General features: G+C 43.0%; 1 protein-coding gene and 1 long non-coding RNA gene across 2 annotated transcripts in view; both read right to left on the bottom strand.

Annotated features, from left to right (window-relative positions):
• LOC309359057 overlaps positions 1-22,849 on the bottom strand; it is a 51,304-nt gene that overhangs the window by 5,271 nt on the left and 23,184 nt on the right. The gene's annotated exons all lie outside the window — the stretch shown is intronic.
• SYT13 (synaptotagmin 13) overlaps positions 12,702-22,849 on the bottom strand; it is a 29,527-nt gene continuing 19,379 nt past the window's right edge. The window contains exons 5-6 of the mRNA XM_081891858.1: positions 22,310-22,439; positions 12,702-20,495 (exon numbers count right to left, since the gene is read on the bottom strand). Of these exons, the coding sequence (XP_081747984.1) occupies positions 20,188-20,495; positions 22,310-22,439 (438 nt within the window). The 3' untranslated portion in view covers positions 12,702-20,187. The remainder of the gene's footprint in view (positions 20,496-22,309; positions 22,440-22,849) is intronic.

The following is a 22,849-nucleotide window of genomic DNA, read 5'->3' as shown; positions in this document are numbered from 1 at the left end:
AAGCAAAGACCCTGTTTTTAAACACCGTGTCATTTTCCAATAAAGTTCAGAATGCCAAAATAAAAATAAAAAATTGCCCTCAAGAGTAGTTTGGCACACTTTGTTCATGGCCCCCTCCCATGCAGTCCTACATAACAGGGTGGATGCTCTTCAAAGTCCTGTCCCTGATCCTCCATGTGTTCTGGTTGCTAGCGCCACTAAGGGCCAAACTGTGTGCCAGGCTTAATGTGTGACCTACAGCTACATTTCCAGTTTTTCTATAATTGCAGGTGTGCTGGAGGGAAAATAGAGGTTTATCCCTTCGCTCCCTAGCCACAATCAAGAGGAAAATCTCCCCCATCATGCATACAGCTGCGAGACTTAGTAAAAAAATCCCTGTGGTTATCAAAGGAGAGAGAAGATATATTTTGGGGCGGGGGAATAAACCTTCCTTACATGCTGTGATTCTGATAACGATCATAAAGCTCCATGCTAAAGGAAAACTTGAGCTGTACACAATGTGTTGAGCATAGTTCATTTGGCCCTCAAAACAGGCATTTCCCCCTGAACCTCTGTTCAGGGTACTGTGAGTGAACACCTCTTCCCCCTGGCTTTTGACCCTTGAGATATATCTATTTTAGAACCTGCTCTATTATTGTGGATGTGAATTTGTTCTAAGCTTTAAAAAAAAAAAGACTGAATGGCAGTAAGAAGTTGAAATGATAAAAGTAACTAAATAATGCTGACATATAAAGACCTCTTTGCTACCTTGACCGTGTTGGCTATTTGCAGATTAGTTGTGCTGCAGAAGGCGTGCTGGGGTGACCACACATTACAAGGAACGCAAAAATAACTTTTGCTAGGTTTTAATAACAAAAACAAAAACTCCTTTTACAGTATATCAATAAGTATGACCCACCCACCAGGGTACTGAGAGAGCTAGGTGCTGCTCTTTATATACTATACCCAACAGCTTAATTAACATAACTTAACAGCACCTGCTATACTGCTTCACAGCTGTAAAACTAAGTCACGTTATTTGCTCTGGACCTTAAAGAGATACACATCTTGTGGAACAATAATGAACCTTCAGATTTAAAGAGACCATTCAACAGACCGGTCTGCAGCAGTGCCCACCAGGAATTGCTTCTTCTCACCCTGCTTAGTAGTTAGGACTGTGGCTCAGTTGTAGAGCACAGGCTTTGCATGCACGTTCAGTCCCTGGCCTCTCCAGGTACGGGCAGAGCAAAGACTTCTGCCTGAAATTTTGGAGAGGTGCTGTCAGGCAATGACAACATCAGGCTGATGGACCAATGAATAATAATAGTAATTGTAATAATTTATTATTTATTCTCCGCCCACCTGGCTGGGTTTCCCCAGCCACTCTGGGTGGCTCCCAACAGAATATTGAAAGCACCTTCCTATGTTCTTACGGTGGATATTTTTTTAGTCTCTCTGCTGATGGATGTTGTCATGTAGGCTGGCTTCCAGCTGCAGTGACTCCTTGTTCCAGATCTATAGAGATGGGCTCTCTAAAATTCACCTCCAAAGATATCCCCTCAGTGCCACAAGTGGCTCCAGGGACACTTTCAGCAGAGCCTGTCCAATTAAGGGGTGTATGGTTCACCCCCTGAAATCTTTTCTAAAGCTCCCCAAACTACAACAGCATCAAAGGCTTAAGCACCTTCTGATATCAACTACCCCAACACGATGTGCTCAGGTGTACAGCAAGCAGATTCTGGAGATGGCTAAGCTCTTGGTCAAGCAGGTGTTAACATGCCCTGCTGGAGATACCAAGCCCATTTGGTGAGCGACATGAGTTTATTCCTCTGGGCCCAATTCTAGTAGCACAGGATCTCCTGGAAGCTTGTGAAAGACATGTGGACAAAACCCATATCATATGTCATTGCTAGAAAGCTGGAAACAATGTCCTGTTTACAGTGATAGACTTGCACTGTTGTCTTGTATGTACCTGCAACTACTGCTCTTCAAGTGGCTGTCAGTGCAGTGACACAGACTACCCATCTTCCCCATGTAGAGGCTTTGGGGGGAGCTATAAATTGTGGCAAAGGTGGGGAGCATTTTTCACCCCCAAGGGCTGCGTTTCTGGGCAACGCTTGGAGGACCACATGCCACTGGTGGGTGAAGTTAAAGACCAAAGTGAACATGACCAGAAATGTGGTTTTTGCCATAGGCTAGTTTCTGGACGGACACACACACACACTTCCTCCATTCAGGCAAGCAAGGAAGCACCCAGCATCAAGGACACATTCCAGCAAAACGGAGCCATTCAGGGGGTGTCTTGAGGAAACGTTCTCAGGGCAGGATAGCCTGGAGGGTGGGGGTGGGCTTTAAATGCAATAAATATTTTTTTTTCAGTTTTGGATTGGTGAATGTAGTTGTAGACAGGAAGCACACACCTATGTGTGCATCTGTCTCTTAGTAGCAAATGCTTTTTTGTCACAGTGGGAGTTTTAAACCAGCAGTCAACCATTTAGAAAGGGGCAGGAGTACACCTCATGGTGCCCTCCAGACGTTGCTGTACTACAACTCCCACAATCCCTTGCCTCAGCAGCTTCTCACCACTAGGGGGCTTGTTTTCTCATAATAGCCTTTACCCTCTTGACTGGATCCTCCTGGAGATGGAACACAATGAAACCTCATTTACTAGCTCTCTTCCTATCACGACCCTTTATTCCGTCAATGCATTGTCTCCCTGCCCCCGGCCTTGAAAGTGTGAGGCTGTCGGAGCTTCCGGTTCCGGTCGCGGCCGGTGTTGAAGCGCGGGAGACCAGCTCCTGGTTTTCTGGGTCCTGTGGAGGCTTGGGGAGACGCTAGGGCGCAGCGCACCCCAAACCCTAAGGGGGGAACCCTTAGAGGAAAGGTACCCCAGCAGCGTGGGGCGGTCGCATTATCCCCCCGAGCCGTACGGGAGGAGAACGAGGGACCGCGAGCGCGAATCGGGGGATTGCCGACTCTGCAGGGCGACGCCTCAAGCTTCAGCCGGTAGTTGCGACGGGCCGCCTTAAGAGAAGAACGGGACCCCCAGCGTTTTTTGTTTAGGTGTTTTGTTTTTTATATACAAAACGCAGTGGTGTAAGGCAAAGCCAATAGTGAAGCTGGGTGGCGCCTGGAGGATATTGAACTGCGTTTGGGAGTTCGCTCAGTGGCGGAGATAAAATGGCACAGCCGGAAACTCGATGATATAAGGGGACTACGGAGAGTCTGCCTGAGTAAGAACATTTTAAATAAAATCGGACAGAACTGGATTTTAAGGACTATCTGGCCCCTGGTGAGTTTTACAGTCCGTCCTTGAGGGCTGTTTATGTTATATTGGCTGAACGCAGGGCCCATAGTGTTTGACTTTAAGAAATCAACAAGTAAGACCGGGAGTATCTAAGGCATTTCGGGAAGGAGCCTAAGGACTGCACAGGGGTGGAACGGCGGTAGGTAGAAGGGGGGAGGACTTTAAAGCCCCCGTGCCTGCCTGACCCCCCCCCAAAGGACACTGCCACATGGCTGAGATAGCCGGTGGCGCTACATCTTGATCTGAATGCCGACTGCAGCTTCCGGAATCTGGAGTCTGGATTTTGGATTTTGTTTTTAATTTGGACTACATCTACAATTTGAATTTTGAGTAAACGGGATCTAAGGATAAGGCTTTTGGGATTGGGATTTTGACTACAACTTGGACTATAACTACAGTGTGAGTTTGAGTAAACGGGACTAAAGTGGACTTACTGGAGCTAATTGGGACTACACCTTTAAGATTTGACGATTGGACCATTAACCGCCCACCCGCGTGATATAGGGTAGGCAGCTTGAGAACAAAGGAACTCTGTTCAGGGACGTCTGAAGTGTATGCGGGGGATACCGCCTTCAGGGGGTTGATTAACTCTGTCAGGAAATCGACCTTTTCCAGCCTTTTATAGAGGATCACTACTGATTGACATCTCCCGCTAATAGTTGTCGTATCTGGAGGGCGGAAAGGGGAAAAGAAGTTAAGATAAGGGTAAAAGAGAAGAGACCTGGAAATGGCGGGAAAGGATGGGAGAGATGGGAGGAAAGGAGGCGGGACACCGGGAGAAAGAAAGCTGTCGCGGCAAGAGGAAATTAAAGATTTAGATAATCTGTGGGCCAAAATAAAGGAAGAATTTAGGCAAAATATATTATACATGGAAAATAAATTAGGACAGGTTCAGGAGGTGATAGACAAAAAAATAGAAGGAGCAGTCGGCGAACTCTCAACTAAAATTCAAGATCTTACCGCTAAGTCTAATATGATTGAGGAATCCAACAAAAAGCTACAGAAAGAGATGAGGGAACAAAAAAAGGAGACACTGAAGGTAAAAGAAGAGCTGGGGGAGTTATGTATCTCTCAAGATAAAATATGGGATAACTTAGCCATGGCAGATATGAGGCTAAAAGAGCTTCATCTTAAATTCAGGGGGGTAGCAGAGGATAGAAACGAAGATATAAGAGGGAAGATGATAAAGGAACTCTCCAACTGGCTAGGTATAAGTGAGGAAGAGATGGCATCCGCAATAGTTAATGTATACAGAATGACTAGGCCTAAACATCTAAAAGCGAGCAAATTCCTGGGGGATTGTCTGGTGATATTTAACTCCTTGGAAATGAAAAACTCAGTTTTGAGGAAGAGCTATAATACCAGATTAAGAATTGGTGGAAGGCCCATAATTATCTACAAGGAAATTCCAGTCAGGCTACTTCGTAAAAGAGAGGGATATAGGCAAGTGGCAGCAGCTCTGAAGAGAAATGGGGTCCCATTTCGATGGGAGTTCCCGGAAGGGATTAGTTTCTTCTACAAAGAGAAAAAGTTCAGATTGTTGGAGACACAAGAGGCGGATAAGTTTTTGAGAAGATATGAAAAAGAACTGGGGAAAGCAGAGAATAGATTTAGGAGTAGAGAGGAAGAAGAGGAAGGAGAGATAGGGAGCCGGACGGAGGAGGAGAAGAGATTAGGAGAGGAGGTAGTAGAATCAGATGAAGAAGAGGAAGAGGCCGCAGTGGGAAGGGATGCGGCAGAAGAGGGGGAGCTCCCAGGAAGCAAAGGCGACAGATTATAGTTTGTGATCCCGGTTAAAGGTTTAGAAGTAGACAAAGGTAAACAATAACTCACACACTAAAACTTTTATCGTGGAACGTAAATGGGCTGAACGAGAAGGTCAAAAGGAATAAAATTGAGAAAGTTGTGAAAAATAAGAAGTATGATGTAATTTGTCTCCAGGAAACTCATATTGCTAAGAAACATAAACATATACTGGTGAACAAAAAGTTAGGAGTAGACTTTATTAATTCGGATGTTTAAAAAAAAAGAGGAGTAGTAATATATGTCAAAGAGAAGTGGGAACCAACTCTGATATGCAAAGATGAGGAAGGAAGAATCCTAGGGATCCAATTAAATTTTCGGGGGGGAAAAATTAATGTCGTGACGGTTTACGCTCCGAACACAAATAGAGCAGAGTTCTTTGAGAAACTGGAAAGTATGTTATTAGGGCTGGAAGCTTATAAACTAATCCTGCTAGGGGACATGAATGGTGTCCCGGTGCCGGAGCTAGACAGGAGTGAGAAGAAGGGGAAATTGGACAGGGGGAAACTGCCGAAATCATTCAGAGATATGGAAGGAAATCTAGACCTAACTGATATATGGAGACATAAAAATCCTACCTCTAAACAGTTTACGCATTATTCCGAACCCCATCAGAGCTGGGGCAGAATTGATCAAATCTGGCTAACAAGAATACTCACGTTAAGGGTAAAGAAATGTGAAATCCTCCCTAGGACAATATCTGATCATTGTGCCCTAGATATAGAAATAAAAAGTGAACGAAAGGGACAATATAGGTGGAGGATGTGTGAGAACTTACTGGACAACGAAGAGGTGAAGGAAAGAATTAAAGGCTCCTTAAAGGAATATCTAGATATTAATTTGAATAAAGAAACCCCCATAGATGTAGTCTGGGACGCCAGTAAGGCGGTGCTGAGGGGCCTCCTAATACAACAAAACAATTACAGAAGAAAGGTAAGGGAACGTAAGAAAGAGGACATTCTAGCCCAACTGAGAAAATATGAGAGAAAACTGGTTATGAACCCTACAGACGTTGACGCTAGCCGAGCCTCTAAGGTGCTTCAAACCCAATACTCAGCAATATTAAATCAGGAGATAGAGTGGAAAATTAAATTCACAAAACAAAGATATTTCGAATCAACAAATAAAATGGGGAAGTTACTTGCTTGGCAGTTAAGAAAACGTAAGAAACAAAATGTGATAAATAAAATAATAACGGAGGATAATATCATAGAAGAGCCGGAGGGAATAGAAAATAGATTTATTCAATTTTTTGAAAAGTTGTACGAGAGAGGTAGTGAAAATAGTATAGAAATTAAAAATTATTTGGATAAAAATGAAGGGAAATACATATTAGAGGAGGATAGAGTACAATTGAATAAAGAGATCACAGTAGAGGAAATTAAGGAGGCCATTAATAGGATGAAGAACGGGAAAGCCCCTGGGCCGGATGGCCTGTCCGCAAAATATTACAAAACATTAGAGGAACATCTAACCCCAGTGCTTAAAGACGTGTTTAATAATATCTTCCAGGTAGGGAAGATCCCAGCCTCTTGGAAAATGGCGTATATAACTCTGATCCCGAAGACAGAGAAAGATAAAACAGATATAAAAAATTATAGACCTATTTCTCTACTTAACAACGATTATAAGATCTTTGCTAATATTATGGCCGGCAGACTTAAGAAACTCTTAAAGAAGTATATACATAAAGACCAAGTGGGATTTTTACCGAACAGACACCAGAGAGAAAATGTCCGCCACATTTTAAATATCATCGAGTACCTAGATATGAGAATAGATGTCCCTGCAGCACTGATCTTTATAGATGCCGAAAAGGCATTCGACAATGTCTCATGGGAATTCTTATCACAATGTCTGGAAAAGGCAGGTATTGAAGGCCCTTATATGAAAGGGATCAGGGCAATATATTCAGAACAACAGGCAAGGTTGATCATAAACGACAACCTGACAAGACCCTTTAAGATTGAGAAAGGTACAAGGCAGGGCTGTCCATTGTCCCCCTTATTATTTATAATGGTTTTAGAAATAATTGCGAATAGAATAAGAGAGGCAGTCAATGTGAGGGGGATAAGAATTGGGAAGAAAGAATTCAAGCTTAAGGCATATGCTGATGACCTAGTCCTGTCCGTGGAGAACCCAGTAGACAGTGCAAGCAGGGTGATAGAACTTCTAGAGGACTTTGGTAGACTGTCGGGTTTTAAATTAAACAGGAAGAAAACAAAAAGTCTAGTAAAAAACATGACTGAACAGGATAAAACCGAACTAGAAGAAAAGACTGGTATTAAAATTGTGAATAAAGTTAAATACCTTGGAATCTGGCTTTCACCAAAAAATATAAACCTGGTTGAAGACAATTATAGTAAGGTCTGGCAGGACATCAAAAAGGACATAGACACTTGGCATAGATTGAAACTTTCATGGGCAGGGAGGATGTCTGCAATTAAGATGTGCATACTTCCGAGGTTATTATTCTTGTTCCAAAACATCCCGGTTATTAAAGGCACCGCTCTTTTTAAAAATTGGCAAAAAACCCTGACCAGGTTTATCTGGCAGGGGAAGAAAGCCAGAATAAAGCTCAAATACTTAACAGACTCAAGAGACAGGTGCGGATTCGCAGTCCCGAACATCAGGCTCTACTATGAAGCAGCCTGTCTATGTTGGCTAAAGGAGTGGGCCACCCTTAGAAATACGGACCTTTTGGATTTAGAGGGATTTAATATTAGATTCGGGTGGCACGCGTACCTTTGGCAGGAAAAAGGAGAGATTCATAGAGGCTTCTCCAATCATATAATTAGAGGGCCATTATTAGAGGTATGGAAGAGGTATAGGAAACTGATCGAAAAAGGTACCCCATGGTGGCTCTCCCCAAGTGATATAATTGGAATAAAAAAAATCAACATGAATGAGGATAGATATACATACGAGGATCTTCTGGTAAAAACAGAAGAAGGATGGAAGGTGAAGCCCTATGAGGACATGAAAGATAAAATAAAAGAATGGCTGCGCTTTTACCAGATTACTGCTTTATGGGGTGAGCATAAGAGAGTGGGGATGAGTGAAAAAAAGTCAAGGTTCCAGGTAGAAATTCTGGAAAGTAATGAGAAAATTCTTTCCAAAATGTATAAACAATTACTGGAATGGGACACTAAAGAAGACCTGGTGAAGGGAATGATGCTAAAATGGGAAAAAGATCTAGGTTATACTATAGATTATAACAAATGGCAGACACTCTGGACAAAAGGTGTAAAATTTACAGCCTGTGTAGCCCTTCGGGAAAATTTAGAGAAAATGGTATACCGCTGGTACCTAACCCCGGCAAAGTTATCAAAGATGTATAAAACTGTTGATAATACATGCTGGAGATGTAAGGATAAGGTTGGGACTTTTTTTCATACCTGGTGGACATGTGATGTAGTGAAGAAATTTTGGACACAAATTTATGATGAACTGAAAAAAATTTTGAAGTATAATTTCCCAAAAACTCCCGAGCTGTTTCTTTTAGGCATGTTTGGTAAAGAAATAAAGAAAATAGATCAAACCTTCGTTCAATATGCCATGGCTGCGGCGAGAATTCAAATCGCCCAAAAATGGAAAACCCCCGATCTGCCCACGATTGAAGAGTGGCAAATAAGGCTATACCAATATATTGAATTAGCGAGACTAACAAGGAAAATAAGATCAAATAATACAGTCAAACATAAAGATGAGTGGAATAAATTTATACTTTATTTTGAGACGATTCAAGGAATAAATAATTTATCAGTAGACGACAACTAATATCACCGATGTAGAACACTTTAACAATACTGTAGAAATAACATAAGAAATGGAAACCCCAAGACTGAGCCGGACGGAAGCTCTGTTATTTGTAACTATACACGCTTTGTCTGCTCTTCCCTACTTTCTGCTTTCTTCTTTTCTTTTTTTCTTTTCTCTTTTTTTTCTTTTGTCTTTTTATTCTGTATCTATATGTACTATGTAATTATCTGTACTATGTAAGCTGTGTACTCTTTTTGTAAATAAATAAAAATTTTTAAAAAAAAAGAAAGTGTGAGGCTGTCTGTTATACAGAAACAGCTTTTGATATCTTCCAGCACCCTCTAATCATGAACAAACTGATTGGTGTTAAAACTGCCTTGAAAGGCCATATTCTATTGAAGACAGGAAGAACCCATCCCTTTCGTTCAACCCTGCATTGTCTCTTATCTGAGGTGGAAAAGCACAGCAGAAAATAATCTTGTACAGCATTAAGCCAGGCACCAGCTGTGAAGAGAATACACATGTAAAAATGAAGGTATGGCTCCTCGTTAACTGATGGAGTTTTTTCATCTACTCTTTTTAATAATGTCTCTGTTTACATGGCTTTGCTTCTATATTTATAGATATTGATCCAAGAAACAATACAAAGAAATAACAAGACAACTGCTTGGGTAAGGAGTTTTCAATTGACATTTCCAAGGGAGACGGAGTGCTGTGAATTTTCTGTTAAGGAAGCTAACTTGTTTCTATGGAGATAGTTACTGCCCTCTCCATCTTCATTTCTCCATCTCCCCTTCCACATTTCCTTGACTCCCAAGAGGTTCCATGAGGCAATAGCTAAAGGGCAGTGGATACACTGAGCAAACTACACATTCCTGCATATACACAAAGGTGGGTGGAGAACCTTTTTTGGTTCCATGGGCCAGTTCCTTATCAGGATCTGCCTTGCAGGCGAAATTTGGCAGGTGGGTGGGATTGCCCTCCTGTCTCAATCCCTTTTGCTCTGCTCTTAAAAGGGACGTGAGTGGCGCTGTGGGTTAAACCACAGAGCCTAGAACTTGCTGATCAGAAGGTTGGCAGTTCGAATCCCCATGACGGGGTGAGCTCCTGTTGCTCGGTCCCTGCTCCTGCGAACCTAGCAGTTCGAAAGCACGTCAAAGTGCAAGTAAATAAATAGGGAAGGTAAACGGCGTTTCCGTGTGCTGCTCTGGTTTGCCAGAAGCGGCTTAGTCATGCTGGCTCCCTTGGCCAATAAAGAGAGTCATCCGTGACTGGACCTAATGGTCAGGGGTCCCTTTACCTTTACCTAAAAGGGAAGTGGGGTGGGGCTTGTAAAAGCCTTTGTGAGTTTCCAGTCCCTTCTTTCAAGATCAGAGCGAGGAAGGACTCAAAAGGGAAGGAGAGGAACTCACAAAAGCTTTTGCAAATCTTTTCCCTCTTGCCTTTTAAATCCTTGAGACTTGGAAAGGAACCTTCCCCCTCCCTTTGCTTTTCAAGTCCCCGGTGTGGCCAATCTTAAGGGGCAGGGAGACTCAGAAAAGATAAAGACAAATACATGCTGTCTGAATTCAAATGAGGAAAATAAAAAGTCAGGAGTAAGCAAAGAACAAAATTGAATTAAATACCACTAATCCCAGTTCAAGATCCAGTAAGCAGGCAAAGCAGGTCTAAAAAAGGCAAACCGGTAAAGCAGATAGTACCCTGGATAATTCCATGAGAAGTCTGAGGCTACCTGGGCCTCCAGTGATGAGCTGAATCCAAAAATGGCCCCAAACTGCATTACGGCAGGCAGTTGACCAATTTCTCAGACATGGGAACCACTTGCTTCTGTCTTGCTAGAATTCAAACTCAGCTTATTTTCCCTCATCCATCCCACTGCTGCATCCAGGCACAGTCTTGCTTCATTCAGATGTTATGGAAAAATAAGGCTGAGTGCCACCAGCATTCTGATGGCACCTTGCCCCCAAACTCCTAATGACCACTCCCAATGGCTTCATGTAGATATGAATAGCACTGGGGATAGACTAGAGTCCTACTGTTATTTGGTTACATAACAGAACCCCATAGTTCAACCATGAGGGAAATGAGAAACACTCTCCTACTGTTACATCTTGAACTATGTCACATTGGTAGAACCAGAACCACTGAAATACAGTGCCCCCAGTTCCACAGGGTAGGTTCAGGAGGATGTTGTGGTCCATAGTATCACAAGCTGCAGAGAGATTGGGAAGCAGGAGCAAGGTCTCTGCAAAGATGACCCATCAGGGTGAACTAGGGCAACTCACTGAACCCAGGCTGGAACAGATATACAACGCCTAAATTGTCTGTCATGCCTACCTTGAAAAAATGAAATTATTGTCTAGAATTACCAGGCTCTACAATTATTTCTCTGAAGTCCAAGTTACCAATTGAATATTTAACTATGTAAAGAATATAAAGCACTAGGTAAAAAGTTAAAGGTAAAGGACCTCTGGAAAGTCAAGTCCAGTCAAAGGTGACTATGGGGTTGCAGCGCTCATCTCGCTTTCAGGCTGAGGGACAGACAGCTTTCTGGGTCATGTGGCCAGCATAACTAAACCGCTTCTGGTGCAATGGAACACTGTGACGGAAGCCAGAGCACACAGAAGCGCCGTTTACCTTCCCGCCTGGAGCGGTACCTATTTATCTACTTGCACTGGTGTGCTTCTGAACTGCTAGGTTGGCAGGAGCTGGGACAGAGCAATAGGAGCTCACCCTGTTGCATGGATTTGAACCACTGACCTTCCGATCGGCAAGCCCAAGAGTCTCAGTGGTTTAGACCACAGCACCACCTGCGTCCCTACCACGTCTGGTAGATACATTGGTAAGGCCGTCTCCCCAAGAGAGTGTTGTCTGTTAGTGATAGTATCTGGACTTAGTGCCAATTCAGAATTGTTGAGGAAGGCCTGTCTGCTATGTCTACATTGGTGTTTAGCTACTTATAGTGTCTACCGGCATAACCAATGTGGTGCTCTCCAAATATTGTTGGGCTAACCATCTCTAACCATTGGCCTTTCTGGCTGGGACTGATGGGGTCCAATATTGGGCTCTGAAGGGCACCATGTTGGTTAACCGTGGTCTACAGAGTGCCTATATCCCCAGAGCCAGGTACAGTTCTGAAGCATGCATCTATGATCGTTTATCTTTAGATCTGCTTCTCACTCTTTGGCAGGTTCATCAGGAGACATCAGTATATAACATGACAAATAGCTTACAATGAGGCAGCTCCATCTGGTCCGAAAATACAGAAGAGAACTACAGCAGTTGCCAGATTCCAACATCAACTTCTCTGCTGTTTATAGATGTGAAGGGGGTGAGGGAAGCCTGCCAGGAATATTGTTCTTTGTGGTTTGGCAACCTTCTTACGTGGGTGTCACTAGTTATGTGCCTGTGGGTACATGTTTGGTCCAATTTCTTCCCCCTTCCCCACCACTGAAATTAATTTTGAAAGAAGCATTCTGCTGTAGCCAATAAGTTGTGTTGTGTTGTGTGTGTGTGTATGTGTGATGCTCATGGCAGTCTTGTTGGTTTTCAAATGCTCCTATGGGCCCAAACAGGTTGGCAACCCACACTCTTAGATGCCTTGACACCTACAATGTTTTAGGCTCAGAATGCCTTGATCAGGATTAATTCCAATCTTCAAATGTGGGTAAATGCGAGGGGCTTCATTTTTTCAATGTGTTGCATTATCACTGCAGTGATCTTGGATCATATAACTGGCTGATGCAGATAACTGTTCAGCCACTCATGAAAACAGTCTTTCTAAAGTATGACTGATGCTCTGTGGGCAGAGCTGGGAGGGTATCCAAATAAAAAGAACAACTCATTGATCCAACTTTTGTATTATTTATTCGTGGTTGAATGTTGTTGTTTGTGCAGTAAAATTAGACACCAAGTCTCATGCTTTTATTTTGTACTTTGAACAGTGAATACGACAACAGCAAATATTTGTTTTTGTACAATAAAGATATCATTAATCCATAGAGTTGGTCCACATGATCTTTCCTCTGAGCCTGGCTATGGCATTTTAATTTATTTGTCGTCGTCCCCTTCCTTTGAGATTTTATTACACAAGTGCTAAGGATTATGTGCTATTTACATCTAATTCTTCACACTGTGATGGAACAAGCTTTTGAATCTGACAGCGTGTGCCCCCAGAATTTTGAAAGTAGATGTATCCTGACACATCCCAGACAGATCTTCAAAAATGCAGGTCCAACAAGGCAAAGACATAGCACCTTGTTGCCCTTATAAAGGTGAGTTGGCTGGACTTGGTAAATCTGACTAAAGTGGCCTTTTTGGCACTGAATCTGCACAATGCACTTTTACAGATGGTAAATGAACTTCATGTACAGGACACTGAACATCAAGGCATTACATTACAAAGCAGAAATAAATACAAGTGAAACCAGCATTTTGAGGTGACCTGGCTGGAGAAGATCTAACAGAAAGTCACACCACAATGTTAATTACAATTCTCATCGCCATCAATAATGGACAAGGCAGCTGGTTAATGTGGAAAGAAGTGCTCAGTCTGGCCAGTACCAGGGTACTGCAGATGCTGTGCTTGTCCAACAGGGTGAAATGAAGTATCCATTCGTTGACAGTCTTCCTGTAGCAGACTCAAGTGCTCTGGCAATCTTCAAACCAACTTGCAGTTAATGTTGTTCAAGACACCATACCTGTTCTCCTATGTGCTCACACCATTTGGCATAAGGGTCACAACTGGGTAAACCTTGTGCCTTTGTGCTTGAATTTGCACCCAATCTCAGCACTGTGCTCTCCCTGGCAATTGCCTGCATCCTCTCTGTGGCCCAGCTCTGTGGTTGTTGGACCCTTGCAAATAATACACGTGTGCTTTAGCTGCACCACCAGAAATCTCCAGTTGGGTCGTAGTGTTTCAAGTAGACTGGCAGTAAACCTCTCCATGTACTTTTCAAATACTGGATGTGCTTACCCCTCAGCTGATATAATTCTATGCTGTTGGGTTCTAAAAAGTATTACAAAACTCACAAGGAAGCTACAGCACAAGTAAAGATACTGGATTGGGTTCCTTGTCCTTGAATTGTGAGCCCTACAGACAGGAAATAGCTCTCCACTGTTTTTCATTATCTTCATCTGACAATGTTCCACTTGTTGCCCTATACAGTGAATATGTACACCAAAATAAAGTTAAGTGGTGAAGCCAAGGTAGTTCAGGAATATTTGCTGATGTCCTTACTGGATCAGGCCTCCCTGCATGTCTCCTAAAAGGTAGTCTTTCTGTGAAGCTATGTCAACTCCCTGATTGAGGGAGGTGCATGGGTTGACTTCAGGCCCCTTCATTTCCTTCCTTGACCTTCTTCCCTCAAGAAATGATTTGCACCTTCAGAAGCAAACATGCCAATAATCCGTCTGTCACATTTTCTCCCTGTCTCAGAAAACTAGAACACGGGGTCATGTAAGGAAGGTGAAGGGAGGGAGGACCAGGAGAGATGAAAGGAACTAGCACCTGGTTCCTCTCACAGCACATGGTTCAGTTATGGGATTGGCTACCACAAGATGTAGCTATTTACACCCACTTGGATGAATTTAAAAGAGAATTAATCACATTCATGGAGAGTAAGGCTATCAACAGTGTCATGATAGCTGTATCTTACCTCCAGTATCAGAGGCAGTATGCTGCTGGGGACCAAGCATCAGGAGAGGGCTATTGCACTCATCTTCTGCTTTGCATTTCTCATAGGTATCTGGGGCTCCTATAGGAACAGGATGCTGAGCTTCCTATATTTGTAAGCGCACGTATTGGGATTTGAGCCCCCGTCTCTTAACCAAAGGCTTATGCAAATATATTCTATGTGCCATGACTCACCTAACTGATGCATCTGTTGTCAAGTTCTTCAAGGCAATTAAAAATGCAAAACAAAAACAAAAAAAGCCCCAACTTAATTATGCACCTATCTTTTCCAGGGACAGACGGTAGCGACTGGAGTTCTATAGCAGCTTTGGAAATTTCATTTTGAAGCTAGCATAATGACGCCGATCAGTCTCTCGTTTTAATGTTCCCAGTTAGAGCAAAAGAGAGAACGGGGTTTGGAGCCTTGGTATGCAAATGTTGAGAATTAATGCAGTACCCAAGGTCTCACAGGAGCAGCTCACACAGACGAGATAGTATGTAAAACAGCAGCTCATATCCAATAGCCAAATTAAGCTGCTTTTTTAAAAAAAGTCTTATCAAAATATATAGCTTCACAGTCCAATCGTTTTAATTAAAAGCTCAGTGATGTCTTCATTTGTCTCTTCCCACTCCTGGAATCCCATAGCCCTACAATGGCACATGGAGTTGGTTATTGCATTTGCAGAAAGCATACATTTAGTGTTCGTCTTCTTAAAAACCTCAAGAGTTGAGATCCCACAACCGCAACACAAAGAGACTCCACTCTTTAATACTGCCTTAAGAATCAGGAGGAGGTCAAATGGGGTGGTGTGGGTGTGCAGGTGCACATTGGGGTTTGGAAGGTTTTTGTTCGGGGGGGGGATGCATATTTCTATAATACACTGCAGGGAAATTCTAGCTACTGTGCAGAATATCACGTTCCAGATCCTTTCCCCAGAGGCCACATAATGGTTACATCAATAATAAATAAAGATGAAATAATAGTTCATGAACATAGTACTGGTGATATGAGCTGTCCCACATGTGTATTTTCAAGGGCTTTAATGAATACTTAGGAATCCTACTGCTTCTTCAGTTCATGCACATGGCTACAATTCATAAGTTGTACATTTCCATGGGTTGGACTTAGAATAGGGCAGCTCTGTCTGCCCATAAAGTATCGCAGCTGCAGCCCTGACTGCCAGACTCAAACACAATCCCATCGCAATGTGGTTTGTCCCCACTCCACCCCCTAAAGCACGATGGATAGTGCTATGGCTTCACTACAGTCTGAACTGGATCTTTCTACTGTTCAGCTCCCTGCTGGCTGGTAGTGTGTTTGTTAAATCATTCAAATGTTAGCCACTGGGTTATGGAGAGACCACATATAAATACACCAAACGAACAAAACTGTTCAGGAATTATCATCAATAGGGGACCTCCTACCCACATTTCTGCCACTGTTAGTTACGATTCTGCACTATTGTCAAAGTTAAGAAGGGGTGGACTGCTAGAAACCCTGCTCTGTTTCTGGCACTCTGCAAGCCAAACTGGAGATAAGGGCAATAAAGAAAAAAACAGACTGCTTAAGAGAGGACTGTGTCACAGATGCTGCCTTTGTGTCCTAGCCCCCAAGCTAGACAGGATACTCTGCAAGTACATCTTGCATAGCACTATCCCCCAATAAAGAGGGCAGTGGAAGGAGGCCATAGAATGGGTTTTCTTGATATTCTTTCCAGCCTGGAGCAGCCAATATCTAAACACTGGGAGACAATGCCTCTGTTTTCTGTTATATTCCTCTTCAGCTGTAGTGAGTGGCATCAAAAGCCCTCTTCAGGCATTTGTAATCTGTGTACCGTATTCCTGTGAGGGGAGGCCAAAGGGACAAGTGTCCTTCTCACCCTCCACAAGTTGTGTGAAGTGGCAAGACTCCTGGATTCATGGAGGCTCTTCCCACATAGAGGTTCTCCACAAGGATGCTTATCATGGTGTACAGATTATGAATGCCTGAAGAAGACTAAAGAAGACTCTGATTTTGACCCTGAATGCACAATGTAAAATGTTCATGTATCTGAAAACTGACAGGGCAGCTAAAAACTAAAACTAATAGAATGGCTTTTCCACCTTTATTATTTGTTTTATAAGCAAGATATTTCTGCTTGAATGATTATATTAGACATTTCTGCAGAGCGAAGCCAGCTCTTTGTTTTGAGGAGATCCGCTGAGGAAAAATACAAGCAGAGACCTTTGTCTAACCTGAAATGTTTGATGACATTCATGCTTGAGCAAAAATACTTTCCTTCCAACTGTTTTTCCAGGTGTTCCAGTCTGAAATGTGTTCATAAGCACTTAAACAATGACTAAGGCCCTCATCAACATCTTCCCTCAGGCTTATTATTTATAGTTCCTCCAGTCAGCCCTAGAATCTTCCAGGAGAAGCTGACAGCTGAGAATATAAAGAACTGCAGGAAAGATTTAAGCTTCTAAATTAATAATAGCAACAATAATAAAATACTACAGTGGTGACCTGACCACCCTGGATCCTACACAAGCTTCTCTTCCTTACCTCCAAAACTTTTCCATAACTTTGCACCTCAGAGCCAGTCCTCCCATTAGGCAATGTGAGGCAGCTATCTTTGGAGGGTAAAGGGAAGCAATGGCAGCCCTCTCTAGACATTTTTTGGAGTCTCCTCACTCCCCTGTAGCAGCTTCACCTGCTGGAAAACGGAGTTGTCCATGTAATGTAACTTGTGCCAGACTCCCTAAAGCTAGCTAACCTTCTGTCCCCAGGTATGCTGAAGGACTCTGTCCCATCACCAGATTAAACTGGTGCTCTGGTCAGCTTCTGTATATGGAGGGGAGGGAGCATGTCTCGGGTACCAGGCCAGCCCTAATTATTTCTTATATGTTGCAACATTCCTACCTGTGGCCTTTGTACATCTGGCTCCACTATCCTCAGTTGTCCAAAGGTCTTCTGCTTCCGGACATGATTTTGCCTTTTCATTCTTTCTTGTTTCCCCTTATGCCTGGAACTGAATCCTACAGCACTTCTGTGGGTACACCTCACTTACTTACTTTAAATCTTTCCTCAAAACCCACCCTTTCCATGGAATGTCCCCTGAGACCCGATGCCCTACATAAGGCATTCAAACAAGATAAGGTTCATACAAGACATGCTGTGGGTTTCACACTGTCTGCCACATGTATGACATGCTGGACAGAAGTTATGGGTATGTCATCAGTCCAATGAGTTCCTGGCATTCTGGGAACAAGTTTGTTCCCTTGAGCCCAAGGTAGCTGAACTGGAAAAGCTGAGAGAGGTAGCAAAGTTAGTGGGTGAGGGCTGAGGTCTGCAGGGACATTATAGCTACACCCCATTCTCATGTTAATAGCTGCCTTGCAGTTATGGAGAGGGTGGGTCTTGGAGAAGGAGGGTATCACTATGAGGACTGGAAAACAGCCAATGTAATACCATTTTTAAAAGGGATCTGGTGGAGGGGGGAGCCAGGAAATTACAGGCTGGTTAGCTTAAAGTCTGTCCCAGGAAAACTGGTGGAAAGTATAGTTAAAGATAAAATATGCAAGCATATAGAAGAACAAGCCTTGCTTAAAGAGAACCAGCATGGCTTCTGCAAGGATAAGTCCTGTCTCACTAATCCATTACAGTTGTTTGGGAGTGTCCAGAAGCGTATATAGAACTGATCCAGCTGACATAGTATACTTGGACTTTTCATAAGCTTTTGACAAAGTACCGCACCAAAGACTACTGAGTAACGTTAGAAGTCATGGAATAAGAGGAGAGGTTCTCTTGTGCACCAGGAACTGGTTGTGTAACAGGAAGCAGAGAGTAGGAATAAAGGGACAATTCTCCCAATGGAGGGATGTAGAAAATGGAATCTCCCAAGGATCAGTAGACGGACCTGTGCTTTTTAACTAGTTCATAAATGATCTAGAGTTGGGGGTGAGCAGTGGGGTGGCCAGATTTGTTGATGATCCTAAATTGTTCAGCGTTGTGTGTTTTTTCTTTAGCATTTTGAAGTGATCTGACATGACATCTTCAAACTAAGTGGTTGGGCAATAAATACCAAATGCCATTCAATGTAAACAAATGTAAAGTGATGCATGTCAGGGCAAAACAAATGTCAGTCACATATACACTGGCAGAGTGTGATCAGAAACGAGACCTTCAGGTAGTGGTGGATGGCTCAATGAAGACATTGAGCCAACTATGAAAAGGGCAGATTTTGTGCTAGGGATCATTAGGAAAGGACTTGAAAATAAAATGCCATTAAAAAATCTATGGTGCAAATACACTTGGAATACTGTGTGCCGTTCTGGTTGCCTCACTACAGACAGGATATTGTAGAGTTGGAAAAAAATCAGAAAAGGGAAACCAAAATGATCAAAGGGACTCCTCTACGAGGAAAGGCTGCTGCATTAGTGTATTTTAAGTTTACAAGAAAGGCGAGCGAGAGGGGACATGATTGATATGTATACAATTGTTCATTCCATTGAGATAAAAGTTTTTCTCCCTCAAAACACTGGAACTTGTGGGCATTGAATGAAGCTGAATTTTGGAAGATTCAGGACAGGCAAAAGTCCTTCTTCCCACAGCACATAGTTAAACTGTGGAATTTGCTCCCACAAGAGGCTGTGATGGTCACCAAATTGGATGGTTGTAAAAGAGGATTAGACAAATTCACTGAGGTAAAGGCTACCAGTTGCTACTCTCTGCCCCCATGGTCGGAAGCAAAATGCTTCTGAACACCTGTTGCTGGAAACCACAGGAGAGGAGAGTGCTGTTGTGCTCTGGTCCTGCTAGTGGGCTTTCCATAGGTCAGGGCAAAACAAATGTCAGTCACTGTTGGCCACTGTGACAACAGAATGCTGGGCTAGATGGACCATTGGACCAATCTAGCAGGCTCTTCTTATTTTTTTGTTTTTTTGTTTTTAAGGGCACTTCCAGAACATTCTATTTTCAATTTGGATCCAATCTAACAGCAGCAAATTCATGTTGAGTAATTATAGTTGATTGGGAACTCTCGCACAACAAACCTGCTTCCCCAAAAGATAAGATTTTTTTTGCAATAACAAGAGTGACAGGAAAATGCACTCGGAAGTGTGGCATAACCCTTGCTTTGATGCAATGTTATCTAACCTCCTGCAATCAAATCAGAAGGAATGCTCATTAAGTAGCCAATGTCAACTACACTTTTTGTAAACCACTTTCTTGTTTTTTTTCTTTTACAGTCAAGTGGTATATAAATTTTATGAAATAAATCAGTAAATAAATACTCCTCCTGTAAACAGATCAATGAATGATGGATGCTCCATAAATAGGCCATCCATTAGCGCTCTAAATGTCTTGAATCAGATCACTTTCCGCAAGTAAATATTACTTGCTACTCGGTTGCACTGGTGCAGAAGACCCATATGTATAAAGCAAGAAGATGGTCCTGCAAAGAGAAATGAACCGCTGGCTACTTTTCTCAGCCCATTTCCAGAATGTTCTTACAGCAGAAACAACGAAAGACAACACCAATAAAACAAGACTTGTGCTTGTGAATGTGTCCATTTCATGGTTTTCTGGGTGTTGAAATAGATCTCATTCCCCGCCCCACCCCACCCAGCCCTGAGACCAGGTCTACTGGACTTGGGCTGGTTGGCCTGTCTACCTCCATAGCTACATGTGTAGCTGGTGCCACATAGCAATCTGCCTTCTGGGGTTCCTCAGCATCTCTTCCCAGTGGTTCCTTTCTGTGCCGGTGGCATGCAGGCCAAGGCTGCACTTCCCCAGTAAGCGGTTCTGCCCATCATCTCCATCCTGGCTTAGCATCTCCAGCTCCACACTGGAGGCACACAGCAGGTCATGGGGCACCTCAAACATGATCATTTCATTCCAGACTGGGTTGATCTTGTGCTTTGCACGCTTCGTCTGCTTCTTTTTCAGTTTCAGGGACTGGTGCTTCAGGGTCACCTTAACAGATATATCTGCAGGGACAGGGATATAGATAAAAATGATAAAAAGCGGTCATTTGATACCATTTCCTCCTGTCCTTCTAAAATCTTACTGTACTGGTAAATTGCAGCAGTCATTGAGGGCCAAACTAGATGTTGCCGTGGTGGATGCCGGTTCTTTTCATGTGTCAACCCACTCCTTGTATAAGGCAGGGAATGGGGGTCTTGCTTTAACAAGGAAATGCAGGAAAAGGAGACCAAGGAAATGCACTGTTGATGTCCATCTCTATCCCATTCCCTTGATTCCTAGCAGGAGAGCCGGGAGCAGAGAAACCCTATGGAAACAACCAACTGTGGAAAGTTAACGGGTAGGAGGAGTTTCAGTGAGTGACTTTTGTGTGTTTATTTTTGTGTTAAGGTGTGTGTGTGTGTGTGTGTGTGTGTGTGTGTGTGAGAGAGAGAGAGAGAGAGAGAGAGAGAGAGAGAGAGAGAGAGAGAGAGAGAGAGAGAGAGATAACACTACAGTCATACCTTGGGTTGAAGTAGCTTTGGGTTGAGCATTTTCAGGTTGCGCTCTGCGGTGACCCGGAAGTAACAGAGCGTGTTACTTCCGGGTTTCGCCGCTTGCACATGCGTGGAAGTGGCGAATCGCGACCAGCACACGTGCAGACACACGGACACAGGTTGCGTTCACTTCAGGATGCGAACGGGGCTCCGGAATGGATCCTGTTCACATCCAGAGGTGCCACTGTATATAGAAACAGGGTGGAAATGTGAATGACAGTCCCATCACAACTAGTTTGGCTCTAAGTTTCTGACATCTACCATAACATAATATACAACCCATACAGCAGGCCCTGTGGCCCTCCAGGTACTCTTGGAGTCCAGCCCCTATCAGCCTTAGCCAGTGATGATGGAAGTTCGAGTCCAGCAATACCTGGAGGACCAAAGGTTCCCTCATCTCTGCTATATGCAAATTCATTCATGAAGCTTATTGTAACACTGCCTGCCACGTGTCATAAAATGCGTTAGATTTCTGCTTGTCAACTTTGTTATCCCTTCTTTCAGTGCTACAAGGTTGCACTACTGGGCATGATTGATTCACTTATGCTAATAAAAGGCCATGTTGCCCAAAGCTGAATGGACAAGCAAGCAGACATTAGGCATTACTGCCTGGAAAGCTTAATGAAAGGCATTAGAATGAACAATAAAGAGCATTTAGTCAGGACTTTAGAGTGTTCTAAGTACTCCGTATCTCAGCAAATGTTACAGCCACACTGTGAGGTAGGTCAGTATTGTTATCTTCAAATTACAGCGGGCAGTGGGGAGCTGAGACTCAGAGGCACTAGCTTGCCTAAGACCCATCTAATGAGATGATAACTACTACAACAACAACAACAACAACAACATACCACCCATCTGACTGGGTTGCCCCAGCCACTCTGGGTGACTTCCAGCAAAATATAAAAACACAATAAAACATCTAACGTTAAAAACTTTCCTATAGGCAATACTTGGTGGTGTCTTTCTTTCTTTCTTTCTTTCTTTCTTTCTTTCTTTCTTTCTTTCTTTCTTTCTTTCTTTCTTTCTTTCTTTCTTTCTTTCTTTCTTTCCTTCCTTCCTTCCTTCCTTCCTTCCTTCCTTCCTTTCTTCCTTCCTTCCTCTCCTCCCCCCTTTGTTTTTATCTTGTAGTATCAAAAAAGCTTAAATTTTAAAAAAATGCAGAAAGGGAAATTGTGACTCACTCAAAGCCTGCACACTTCATTATGTCAGCTAATTAAATATATTTTCCCTACCTGGCTTAATAGAAAGGCATCCCATCAAACATGTTTCTTTTTCACACTCACCCTTCCCGAGAAGCTCTTTCAGCTGTTTGGAGTGGAGATTCTTGGCTTTTATGAGCACCACAAGCAGACGGTTTGCTGCAGGCAGATAGCTGATGGAAAGGAGAACTTCTCCATAGCCTGCATCTGGCTCCTGCAGTTCAGTGAGAAAATGGGGAAAGAATGTACTCTGCACCTTCTACATTAGTCCATGCAAAGGACTGAGCAACTGCACAATGAAGGGTGGAGGCAGCAAAGAAAACTCAGAAGAATATGTGGTTCAGTAGGCCACTATGAGTTCCTCACGCTCCTGTTTTGAGGCAGAAGCTTAATTCACCTGCCTCACACTACATTCACCTGTCTCACACTACATCACACTACATTGTTTGTTTGTCTTATATTGGCATGCTGCGGTCCATGGGGGATGGTTGCAAAGCCAAAACAAAATAATGCAGAAATCCACACTTTAGCAAAGTTCAGAATTAATAATTTTAGATCTGGGAGATGAGAACAAGCAGACTGAATTTTGAAATGGGATTTTGAGCAACATTAATTTTTTTTTAA

This window comes from Podarcis melisellensis, assembly GCF_964234715.1.
Source record: "Podarcis melisellensis genome assembly, chromosome: 1".
Lineage (NCBI taxonomy): Eukaryota > Metazoa > Chordata > Lepidosauria > Squamata > Lacertidae > Podarcis > Podarcis melisellensis.
The sequence above is the reverse complement of the archived record's forward strand: the minus strand, read 5'-3'. Positions and strand labels throughout refer to the sequence as shown.